The 12,812-nt window shown below is 33.8% G+C and overlaps 1 protein-coding gene across 3 annotated transcripts; it reads left to right on the top strand.

The window, feature by feature from the left end:
- Positions 1-8,004: 8,004 nt before the first annotated feature.
- LOC102630101 (F-box/LRR-repeat protein At3g48880) lies at positions 8,005-12,137 on the top strand. 3 transcript variants are annotated; one of them, XM_006490306.4, is made up of 4 exons: positions 8,005-8,335; positions 8,944-9,094; positions 10,750-11,157; positions 11,324-12,137. In XM_006490306.4, exons 3-4 carry the CDS (start codon positions 10,799-10,801, stop codon positions 11,880-11,882), a joined length of 918 nt encoding a protein of 305 aa, XP_006490369.1. In that variant the 5' UTR covers positions 8,005-8,335; positions 8,944-9,094; positions 10,750-10,798; the 3' UTR covers positions 11,883-12,137. The 3 variants fall into 3 exon arrangements, with proteins under 3 accessions (XP_006490369.1, XP_006490368.1, XP_052290312.1); XM_006490305.4 differs by lacking the exon at positions 8,944-9,094 and having other exon boundaries at positions 8,006-8,335; XM_052434352.1 differs by lacking the exons at positions 8,005-8,335; positions 8,944-9,094 and adding an exon at positions 8,365-8,494.
- The last annotated feature ends 675 nt before the right edge of the window (positions 12,138-12,812 follow it).

The following is a 12,812-nucleotide window of genomic DNA, read 5'->3' as shown; positions in this document are numbered from 1 at the left end:
GTGTGTGTGTGTGTGTGTGTGTGTGTGTGTGTGTGTGTGTGTGTGTGTGTGTGTGTGCGTTTTGGATTAATGGTATCTTCACTTTGTTAAAATAATAATTTCCTCATTATAAAAAAAATTATATGTATAAATTCTCAAGTTAGGATGGCTAAATGCAGATTTTTTGTGCTTTCGCTATTACAATTAATTGAGCAAGAACACTATAACATTATATGGTGTAATAACGAATCCACACGAAATCCACATTTAGGCATCCGAACATGAGAGGCTCTACTTGTGTGCGCGTGTGTGCATGTGTGCGTTTATACTCAAGTGCGGGCATCTTAGTTTTGTTTTTTTATGCATATATGTTATTAAATCATATGGTTCTATAGTTAATTGAACACTATTAAACCACATAGTTTAGTAGTGAATTGAACATTAATTCCATTATACTATATGACTTAATAATATGTCCGCATAATAAACAAATAAGAGTGTGTTGTTAGAATATTAAAAAAAATATACATTAAAGACTTTTTTTTTTCCTTCTAAGTAACATTCTTATTTTTAGGGGTGGACAAAAAACCGTAGTGTTAAAAAAACTGAACCGAACCGACGATTTTTTCTAATTCGGTTCGGTTTTTATTTTTTAAAAAAACCGAATATACCGTTTGTAAAAAAAACCGAAATGTCGGTTCGGTATTCGGTTCACTTAGCTGTAGGGGTGGGCAAAAAAACCGTAGTGTTAAAAAAACCGAATTAGAAAAAACCATCGGTTCGGTTCGGTTTTTATTTTTTTAAAAAACCGAATATACCGTTTGTAAAAAAAACCGAAATGTCGGTTCGGTATTCGGTTCACTTAGCTGAACCGAAAAACCGAATTATTTTTTTATTTTATTCAAATCAAACATGTGTTAATAATTTTATTCAAATCAAACATGATTTTATTCAAATCAAACATGTGTTAATAATTTTATTCAAATCAAACATGTGTTATTTCTCTTTATAACATTATGATTATGTTTATATAGATGGAATATTGGAGTTTGGTTATGTATTTTGAAATTTTAATATTTCATATTTTGGGAGTATCTTATTAATAGTTAGTAAGATATTAGTGATAAAATGTGTTTTGAATACTTTGTATTTATTGTTAATATTTGTAATAAAATTAGGATAAATTAATTGTTGAAAAAAATTATTACATTCATGAGGCCCAATGGGCTAAAAATTTAAAAATTCAAAATAGGCCCAGAACCGAAAAAACCGAACCGAACCGAATCGATCTGAAAAGAACCGTCTGAGTTCGGTTCTTTTTATAAAATAACCGATTTAAATCAGTTCTACTTAATTTCGAACTGAACCGAACCGAACCGAACCCTGCCCACCCCTACCTACTTTTTTAAAATGAGGATATATATCCTTCTTAGAGAATATATATGTTATCTATCTTGAATTTATCTATCTTGAACTCTCTAGAAAAATGATAATACTTTCTTGCAAGCTCATGTTATGTACTTGTAGACAGCCAAAAGTTGACTTCTCTTAACACCTGTACGTACTCAAGAGACATGATGTTCTTGGTCTTTAATCTTATCTCTTCCGCAAACTAATATGCAAGAACTTATCTGAAAAACCAAATTCATGCCAAGCAACGTGGCCCTCACTGATGACTCATCTGTTGCTTTTATCATCCTCAAACGCTTAAGCGTCCACATTAATTAACTAGGACTAGTTCTCAATATTGATTGTTTGGAGGTTATCCTCATTTGACCCCAATAGCCAATCCTGTTTGAAAGAAAGTCTTATTTTGAACGGGCGCATGATCCCGTCATTCATGTACCCATCTAATCAAATTTTGACACCTATTTATTTTATTTTTTAAAAAGCACCCATCATGAAAGAATGTTGGAAAAAAAAAAAAATTAAGACACACGCCATGAAATGATCAACATGCGCTCAAAAATACCTCCTAAACCCCCCCTGCCAAGAGAAGAGATCCAGTTTAGTCTGAATTTGCTGTAGAAGTTGCTCCCGCTCGGGGCTTACTTCCTGTCACCTCCATTTTATTGTTCAGTCGAGATTTGGACATCTAAATTTTACTAACCCTTTTCAACAATAAGCTACAGAAACAACCTATTTATGGAAGCTCGAGGATTTAGTGGAGTGAAAGAATATTTGATTATATATCTGAAAAGTACTCTACAAGATAATATTTGGAATGCATAAATCACAGAAACAAAACCATATACATATGCAAATAATTCTCTTTATAACTTAAAAAAAAAAACTATGATCAGTCTGAAAAACCAAAGAAGAAACAAATGGATAATGCAGATTTGTGCGTACAGTCAATTATGAAGGGGGTTTGGTCCGCCAGGGACAAGTCTGCGTGACACCGTGTGCATATGGTGGATCTTCTTGTTGTGCGACTCCATAGAGCTGACGATTGCAGAGAAGCTTTCCCAAAACATTGAAGTATACTTGGTTCTTGATCCTTGTCCTGTCTCTTCAGCTGTCACATGGTTTACATATCGGCAACTCGCTATCTGGATTAATACTGCTAGCAGAAGAATAATCAAAGTTAGGGATAGATGGGGAGAGTTTTGGATTCTCATCATGGAAATGGCTGAAAAATATCTAAAGAAAATCGGACTTGGTGCAAATGGGAAACAAGCTAATGCTTGTGGTGAGCAGAATTTGAGTTGGACTTTCATTTATTTATACTATCAAATCTTGACTTCTGATAAAGAGAGAGAGAGGGGAAAAAAATTAAAGATGATAGAACTATCTTGCAAGCACATCTTATGTATCTCTAGAGATCCAAACGTTGACTTTTCAGAAAGTCGCTTTCTTGCTCATATAACTTCTCTTAACTCTTAACAAAGTTTTATATAAAACGACTTTCAAATTTTAAGCCATTTGTAGCTTTGTTTAAAAACGTATTTTGAACCATTGAATTTTCTTGCAGTATGGTCGCTTAATAATTTGCCTAACCAAACTCAAAGTACATTGTACTATGCATGCTGCCTACTTCTCATATTTATTTTTTAAACAGAAACTAAATAAGGGTAAAGGGTTTTGATTAATGAAGCCACTTGGATGGTTGACAATTGATAATGGAAATAGGTTAACCAAAATGGATCATAATCCTCTCTTGATCTGAGCCGAAACACACTTGTTCTATGATCAGGATTCTCTCATAATCTGAAAATGTTCTGAGTAAATAAATCAATTACTAATTGGTTGTTAATAAATAAATAAAATAAAAGAAGTTAAATCTCACCCATATACTACCATTAAAAGACACGTGACAAAATATTTTTAAAAGCTCAATAAAGCTCAAATCAGGAGAGGATCATATTCCCTTACCCTAATGTTTTTTTTATTCTAAGCTAACCTCCTCTAATTTTGTGAGCGGTCAAAATTGAGTTTTAAATTTTAGTATTAACAATAAGTCAATTTTGTTCACTTTATTTACGATAAAGCTTGTTTTTTTTTACTATATTTGCAAAATTAGGAAATGTTAGAATGAAAAAAAAAAAAAATAGGAGACACATATAGCTTTTAAAAAAAAAGCTTTTTTACTATATGTGGATAGACTATTTTTATACGAATGTAAAAAAGCTATTCAATATGTGGATAGACTATTGCTGCGAATATAGACACATAGACCCTCTCTTGTTAATGTTTTTCATTTATTTGGGAATATCTTTATATTTTCATACTTTATTTTTCGAGTTCTAAGCAATTGTGAGATTGATTTTATGAAAAGAAAAATGAAGGAACCACATGCGCAATATTAAATGCAACGACCCAAATTTAAAGAAAGTACGTGTGCTTATTTTTAAAATATTGGAGGTTTACTTATACCTCAAGATAAATCTTGAGAGTCTGATTGTTTTTTTTTTTTTTTTTTTTTTTCACTAGCATGATGGAATTTTTAGATTCAGCAGAAGTTTGAGGATTTGAAAATGCATTTCTCCTGCTTTATCTAATAAACACAATGTGTTGTACTGCTTCCTAAAGGCATTGAATGTGCAACCATAGAGAATAAAACAGGTGAAGATTATTAAAATAAGAAGAAGATTATCAGTCTACTTCTGTTTCTTATCATTGATGCATCAGTGTGTAATCAAAATGCTGTCAGCTTGCAGGCTGTGCAATAAGATTAACAATGAAATGACGCTCATTTTTTTATTAAATAATCGAATCAACTCCTGGTTTTTGTTTGTATTTGAGATTTGACCTGGTTCCAATTTTATATCATTTTTGCTTTGGCCGTATCTATGCATTGACTTAACGCAGCCTGCTCGGTGATGTTATCTTTTAGTTGGAAGCGTGTACTAATGCAATTAAAAACAAAAACTCCTCTCTTCTTCATCAGTTCACTTCACCACATTTTATCTGGATTCGGATTCATTAAGCTCAGGGAGCTGCTCGGAATCTCTAGCAGCAAGATCATGAAGATGATTCAGGAAGTTGGCCTTAACGAATAGACTCAGCCAAATGATATTAGCCTAGTTCATATGACGAACCCTCTCTAGGGATGCTTAATTGCTTCAATAAATTTACAACTATTCTCTGGAGTCAGAGTCGCAGATCCTATGCTTACCTAATTGCAACCAGGGGCATTTCTCATGCTATGTGTTAATTGTTGGGAAATTGTAAGACAATTAACCTTCATGATTATGCTTTTTAAGTTGTTTTGACTGCTTTATGTTTGCTTAATGAGGATTTGTTGTTATTGAGAAAGTAGCGTTTACTGATTGCCCTTTTCCTTAGTTCTTCAAGCAACAGTCGGCCAATTCACCAGCCTTTCAAACATCATACAAATCATATTCAACACAAAAACACAAATGTAAATCACAAATTAGCTCTCATAAGACTTTTACAGCAGAAAATCTGCTAAATTTTACCAGCATACATTCATAAATGCAAACTTCATCCGGCAAATTCAATAATCTTACATGAACTATTGCGGTTGCTTTACACCTGTCACTCGGAAAACTACACAGCATGATTCTTTACTACACAATCTAAACAATCATCCGGTTTCTCAGAAAGAATCAAGGAAAATAAGGAAAAAAGTTTTAAAGATTTCCTTTGATTTCCTTCTTTCTTTCCAAGAAACCTAGTGTGCTTGTTTCTTCCTGCTAAAAAAAAAAATTATTTGTTTCCCAGAAAGATTGTACATGTATGTGAACCAGCATAATTAGTTGTGAAGTGGGTTTGGTCCACAAGGCACAACTTGATGGGATACATCATACTCTGGCTTCACCTTCCTGCCTTCAAGCTCTACAAGTCGAGAAACGGCAACAAATCTTTGTTTGAATTGAAGAGAAGACTTGCTCTTGCTTTGTTGCTCTGATTCTTGATATGTAGCAGGACTAGCATGACTGAGTTGTCGACAATAGGAAAGATGAACCACGGATAATATAATTAAGAAAATCATAAATGGAAGCAATGAATTATGGATCCTCATGTTTCCAAATGAAGCAAGGAGAAGAAGTCTGACGCAGAGAAAACGGGATCAGCTTTGGTAGGTTTCAGCACAAGACCAGTTTATAAGGGAATCAAGAAGATAGAGCCAAATTTACAATCAAACATATAAATTTAGAATTACATGAATGCCCATTAGTCCTAACACAATTGATGATCATGAAAGTCTTCAGATAGGATAAAAGAAAAAGCCGAGCATTTGGTGGAATATTAAATTTGTTGACCAGGATCAGGAATCGCCCTTTATTCTTTAAAAAAAAAAATCAGAAACTGTTGAGAGGCCATGACTTTACAGGACAAGGGGCATCAATTATGATGAATTTATGTGTAACTTGAAGAGTAATAATTTCCATAATCGAAGAGAGGGCTAGAAATGCAGTCTGCTGAAAAGGGGCCAAGGCATTGAATGAAATATTGAATGTACATTTGATTAGAAATCTCAGTGGCGGAAATCAACTGCCAGTCTCGGATCGCTAGCTAAGTTAACATATTAAAGACCTGTCCATGTCTTTGTTGCTGTGGTCCAATTTAGCTACAGTGAGTTGCTTTTTTTTCTTTGGTTGGAATTTGGTTTCGGCAATCTGAGGCAAGCTTTCAGGCTGTAGAAACACAAACGTAACATATATTTGGGTCTCTCCTTGCTATCGTACAACACATCATTTCTCTTTGAAACATGAGCACCTCCTGCGTATCTCTCCACGTTATCATCAACAAAGTTTTCCAAAATTTTATAATTGAAAGTGACATGATTGGACATCAAGGAAAAATGATACTTACGCCCAATATTTTTAGAAATGGACACATAGACTCATCTAATTTAGATAATTATGATAATGTTGTGCACATGGCTCTTCCATTTTCCCTTCTACGAAATTGATTGATCATCGCATAAATCTTAGAACATACAGTTTAACAAATTGATAGATCATCGCATAGATCTTAGAACATACAATTTAACGGTGCTCAATATCCACATATAAATAGAAAATACCTAATACAAGAGAGTTTATCTATCTATTTTTAAAACGTTAAGAATTTGAGTGGACGTCTTGACATATATATAGAGAGTGTCATTTTCTCATATGCAATATATTAAAGAAGCAAAACCCATCAATTGAACAAATCTTAGATTAATGGGGTAACATGTCGGCTTTGCGTTTATACATTTAAAATGTCACAAATTCAAAGGGTATTTAATGTGCATATTATGTTAAACAATCGGTTTCCTAACTAATTGATAGGGGGTCAAGTGGGTACCCACCTGTCACGCTTTGTTATTATGAAGCATATTTTATTGGCTGAACGTTCTTAATCTCAATAAGCACACAGCAATTTTCTGGTCCAAATCTGGTATCATAAAGTGCAACTTGATTCCACTGTAACGTTGCCCTATTGCTACTACTTGCTGCTTGCTAGTTAAAAAGGTCAATGAATTTGGACTCTTGATGGAAGCTCTGGTAATAGCGGGGTAGCCAAACGGGCCAGGTCGACGATATTTGTCGGCTGAGATGGCGAATGGGTCATGTTTTGTGAGCCTGATCCAACAAAAGTGGGCTCGTTCATGCAGTACCTCAGTCCAATATTGTCTCAACTCTCGACATAATTCATTTTTTTTAATACTAATTACACATTAAATTATTATATTACATAGATATTTACAATTGTTATTAGAGCAGACATTATACTGATTACACATCAGATTACTGTATTACACAAATATTTACAATTACTATTAGAACATACATTACACTGATATTTACAATCAGATATATAACTTAGGACTTACATTATTACATTAATTCTATAAACTGATGTTTCAATCAGATATATAACTTGAGACCTACATTATTATATTAATTCTATGAGGTATATACTTAAACTTATGACTCTCATAGACGAAGGATATCTCTGCTACACTTGTATTTCGCAAGGGAGAAAGACTTACAAATTAACTCCACACAATTTTTTACTTAATGGAGAGAGGTTGAGCTTATAGAGACTCGAATCACTACCATCATAATTTTTTTTTTAACTTTGAGAGTAATAGTTCACCATTGGATTAAAGCCCAAGTGACACTCTCAACATGATTCATTAGTCCAATTTTAGTGGGAGTATATTTTGGAGCTGCACTTGATAGATTTTTTATTTGAATTATAAATGTACGTGTTCAAACTTCTCGGTGTATACTTCTAGATTGTAACATCGACTATATTTTATAGAAAGTAAGAGTATAAAAGAAAATAAATAAAATCTTTCAATTTGATTGTTATAACTTATGCACATATGTCACGCCATTATTAGCCATCGCAAGGGCAAGTTGTTACGCGTCGACTCTTTTTATTTTTAATATCGTGCCTGAAAAAAAAATCTGGCCTCAAGCAAATCAGACTCTTATGTAGAGCAATATTTTAGTGACGTGGACACAGCCTAATTGTGGTAGAAACAGTCCAATCTAATTATCCAAACCCAGATATTTATTGCAAAGAGAAAGAATTAGCCAAAAAAATAAAGGCAGTGAAAGTAAAGTGACGCAGGCCAATCGCTCTCCTTTCTGCACTGCAACTTAAAAATCTAAAACGTTGACTCACGAGTCGTAACAGCTCCTTGAAGTTAGCAAGAAGGTGTCAGTCAGTCACAGACAACTTACTAGCCGAAAGTACAAACAAATCCTCCTAAAGCCGGAACTCGACGACGCTAAATCAAGGGTCTTTCAGTCATTTCCCACCCTCTCTCCGAACCCAGTCCTCGCTTCCTCATGTTTCTTTGATTGATTTGGGGGGAAAGAATCTGAACACGAAACTGCTTATTTTATCCAGTTCAAGTAGTTTGCTGATCTCATGTCCTGTCATTGTAAGTTCTCTCTTTATCCGTCCGTAACTTTAATTTGTTATGAAAATTTTATGTGGGTTTGTCACAATTAATTCGTGACGAAAACATTCAAATCTTTCTTGGAATTATTGTTTTCTTGATCTATTGGGATGATTGGGTTGTTTTAACTTCTCGTTAATGGTATTTGAACTCTTGATTTGAAAAAAAAAAAAACAGTTTTTTAATTGATGAGCAAGATCTAAATACAAAGAATGAGAAGCAAGAATTTAATTGCTGTTTGTCTGTTTGATTGATTGGTTTGGTAGCACAATTGTTTTGTGGATGTTGTTTAGTAATGGCAGTTGTGTGATGTGATTTCTTGTAAATTGCTGATTGAATCAGAGTTGGAGAAGAGAGCACGGTATTGTGAGGTGTGTGTGAAAATAGATAAGAATAGAACCAGGATTGGAATTACTGGCATGTAGAGACTGTAATCGACAAATTTGATTATCTTTTGTTGCGCTAGCTTGATTATCCATGGTATAGTAGAGACTGGTGATGATGTTGCTGGTAAACTGGGTGTTTTTTGGGCTGTTGTATGATCAATGAAATGAATTTTGTTAAATAAATAAATCTCTCTTATGTAACAGATGGATTTCATATTGACAATAGAAGATGGTAGATCTGGAGTTTGGAATCTGTGAATAAGTGAATTAGCTTTATTTGAAAATTTGGGTTTCTGTTAGGATCATTACATGAGGAGGCAGTAAAATGAACACGTGCTACCTATTTCGAGCAAATGTAAGTGGCAGCTTCTCTTCATTACTGCCATAGAAGAGGATTAGAAATAGGCCACAAACTATTTGGACTCATTTTATTATTCCATTGTTAAACCTTGTTGTTGGAGCAATGCAGGTTTATAATTTCTTATTATCTAAGCTTCCGTTATGACTTTCAAAATTGTCTTTTGGTTACTCCCTGTCACTATTCATACCTGTGTACTTTATTAGCAAGTACGGAAAAGCTTGTTTGTTGACTGAATAATAGAAAAATACTAGTTCAAAGTCTGTACCAAGGATATATATGAGAGGATCAAGACCTTTTATTTATTTATTTATTTTTTTCCTTCCTATTTGAAGTTTCTATGCTTTGTGAAAGTGCTTATTGAAATATGGAATGGTAATTTTCTGGCCTGAGGTTTTAGAGGGGATTTACATGTCAGAAGGAAACTTAAATTGTTGTCTGCTAGAACTGAGGAGTAAGAGTATAGATATGAATTTTAGCTGCATGTTGCAGGAAAAAGCATGAACTAAGAAATTTCTGCTATCAGATTCCTAAATATTTGTTGAGTAAATACAGTTTGCTGTTGATGAATCATGTGTTATTTCTTCAAAATGTTTGTGTTACTGTCTTCCTCAAAACCACCAAGTAACAGATTTTTCTGTGATCATTGTTGGTCTTGGTTTAATTATTTCTTCTTTTTCTCCTACATTTTTTCCGTCCCTTTCTAAGATTATGCTACGTCCTTTAATTTCTTTGTATCATGCATTGCAGCATAGTAATCAAACTAAGTAATTTGGAATTAATCAGAATTAGTCTCCTTTCAGCCATGTTATTTAACTAGCCATTTGCCCTTTTAAGAGATATTATATGAAGTACTAAAGAAAGAAAATTTGAAGAAAGACATAAAAAAAAATATAATAATTGAATAGAGAGACTAGAAATTTAGAGAAGAAAGTGGGGAACTTAGAGAGAAATGGGACAAAAATTAAAGGAAATCAAGAGTGAAGTTTATCTTAAACATGAAAACCCAGCCCCTTAAAATATGGTTACACCGTCCTGAAAAATTGTAAAAATCAAAGTATTAAAGAAAGAAATCAAATCCTACTATATAAAAGAAAAAAAAATGAAAATCTCCATCTAAATACGAAAGAAAATTATATCCTTATATCTAAGGAGTAAAAATCTTTCTCTAAAATAACAAAACTCTTAACATACTAGAACATTGAAATGTACAAAACGGGGACAAAAACAACACAAAAAGACATCATTTTTCCTCCTCCTCCTTAACTGAGTAACAAAACGACACCATTTTGTGTCTGTTTCTGTACCTGCTTTATACGTTTATCATTTATCAATGTCAAAACCCTCAAAATGTTTAAGTAAGGATAATATTCTCTTCTGGTTTTTTCTGCCTCTCGAGAAGCATATTCCTGTTTTACTTAAGACTATTTACAGAGCTTAAATGCTTTGTTTGCTTACTAATATGAATGATATGGATAATTCTTTACACTTAAATAAATTTACAGAGCTTGGATGTTTCTTTCATTGCTTAGTGTTGTGAATGATATAAAATACTTCCTTACACTTAATATTAGTAACAAAAGTTTGAGGTCTTTTTGATTGCATTGTGTTATGAATATATGATGCTAACATTCCATATACATCATATGCAGGTTTTATGTTGTTTTGAAACTCCTCTGAGATAGTTGGGAAATTAATTCAATGGAAGAGAGTGCATCTACTGTGAGGAGATGGGAGGACCTGGACAATGATATTTTGGTGAAGATCTTCCAGTCTTTCGATATCTTTGAGTTAACTTCAGGCATTGCTCATGTTTGCAGTTCATGGCGTTCTGCTTGCTGTGATCCTCTGCTGTGGAAGACACTTGATTTATCAATGTTGATATCAAATTATATCAAAATCCCATTGGAGCCATATGTTTATGTGCATGGTCATTCTGACAAGCAATTGACTAGAATATTAAAGATATCCTTGAGTCTTAGCCGAGGATCCATTAGGACCTTGATTTTTCACTTCAATCTCTATGTTAGCGACGATCAGTTGACCTATACTGCTGAAAGGTAAATTCAATTTCCCATTTAAACGTCTGTAAGGAGGTGTTGTTTGTTTGTTTGTTTTTCTGTTATGGTTTAGGTTTGAGGAAGGGGTTGGGAGGGGATGCTATTATGATCCTTCCTATAAAAATGTGCTAATTTGGCAATAACATACTATTTTCATTGTTCACAGGTGCCCACAGCTCAAGCGACTTGTTATGCCAGCTTGGAACAGAATAAAAAAGACCGGAATATGCAAGGCTATTCGAATGTGGAGAGATCTCGAATCCCTTACAATGCCTAGCATAGCAAATCCCCCATATCTCATGGAGGAAATTGCCCAAAATTGCAGGAACTTCCGTGAACTCAAGATCATGGGTCCTTTCGACCTTTTGTTTGCTTCTACCTTAAACATGTATCTTCCAAAATTAAAGGTACTAAGCCTCAGATGCACAACGCTAAATAGGGATGCCCTGATCCTTATATTGGATGGCTTACAAAACCTGGAAGTGCTCAATATATCACATTGCCTTCTGATAGACGTTCCCCTAGCTCCTGCTCCGAAAAAAATCATTAAGAAGCTTGATCGAACCATCCTGCAAAAGGCTGCTCGATTACGCAAGTTCTTAACATGCATGGAGGACTCGTGCATCATGTGCCAGCGCACTAAAAATGATGAAGGTATAATGAGGTGGTACAAATATGAGGAAGGCCTTTGGAAAGACGATGAGGTGAGCTCTCTTGCTCTTTGATTGCCGGAGCATTATGGAGACTGTTTTTTTAGCGAGTTAGAAACCATAGCTTATACCCCTTTTTTATCTTTTTTTCTGGGGGTTTTGGGGGGTGGGATTGGAGGCTTCTATGAAATAACAGAATAAGACTGGTGAATAAAAAACATAGATGGAAGCCTTGTTTTGTTGTGTGTGAGTTATCCTCTCATCTGTCTGTAAGTGAACATTATGTATATAAAGTGACTGGTAAATGATTCATTTTCGGGTTTTCATCAAGCTGATCTGTGTTTTTTTTTTTGGGTTCTTCTGTTATTACATAGCCCTTTACTGGTAAATGATTCATTTCTTCAATATTTCAGGTGCTGCCTGCCATTGTCTTATGTATATGAAGATAAAAAGAGAATAAAATAAAATAAAAAAATCATAGCTGTTGTACAAGTTTGACTGATCTTTTGGTGATGGTACTGAGTCAATTGAAACCTTTTTAGGGTAGTGGTTTGATAATGCACGTGGTTCCTTAGTGAACCAGCGATTTATGGAGCATTTAAAATTTACCAGAAAATTTAAAAAACAATTGTATTTATGTGACCAGATCCGAAGTCTCCTCTTGACCAAATAAAATCTTATTGCTTTCAGCAACCGATTTTTCTCTAAAAGTCTTTCCATTAATTATTTTATTCATTAAATGCCGCCAAAATTAGACTAGCTTTAACCTTACTTGGACTGGAATTCGGCAATTAGAAAGTGAGTCCCCAACTTTAGTATAAATTTGTGTTTAAAAATTATGGATATTGGACATGGTCCTTTAGGATACTCTTTTAGGCACCGAGTTACCTTTTTTTTTCTTGTAATATTAATAAATTATGTTATTAATCAATCCAAAATTTTAAATAAAAATTTTCTCGGAATTTTCTCCGTGACAGGATAATTCAAATATGTGAACTACATTAA

The sequence above is a fragment of the Citrus sinensis genome, chromosome 9, assembly GCF_022201045.2.
Source record: "Citrus sinensis cultivar Valencia sweet orange chromosome 9, DVS_A1.0, whole genome shotgun sequence".
NCBI classification, from domain to species: Eukaryota; Viridiplantae; Streptophyta; class Magnoliopsida; order Sapindales; family Rutaceae; genus Citrus; species Citrus sinensis.
Note: the sequence above shows the minus strand (reverse complement) of the source record. Positions and strands in the feature narration are given on the sequence as shown.

What these genes read in the sequence shown, in the direction of transcription:
- LOC102630101 (XM_006490306.4), top strand. Translation starts at nt 10,799, where the DNA reads ATGGAAGAGAGTGCATCTACTGTGAGGAGATGGGAGGACCTGGACAAT. An exon ending in TTGACCTATACTGCTGAAAG is followed by an intron (nt 11,158 to 11,323) that starts GTAAATTCAATT and finishes CATTGTTCACAG; the next exon opens with GTGCCCACAGCTCAAGCGAC.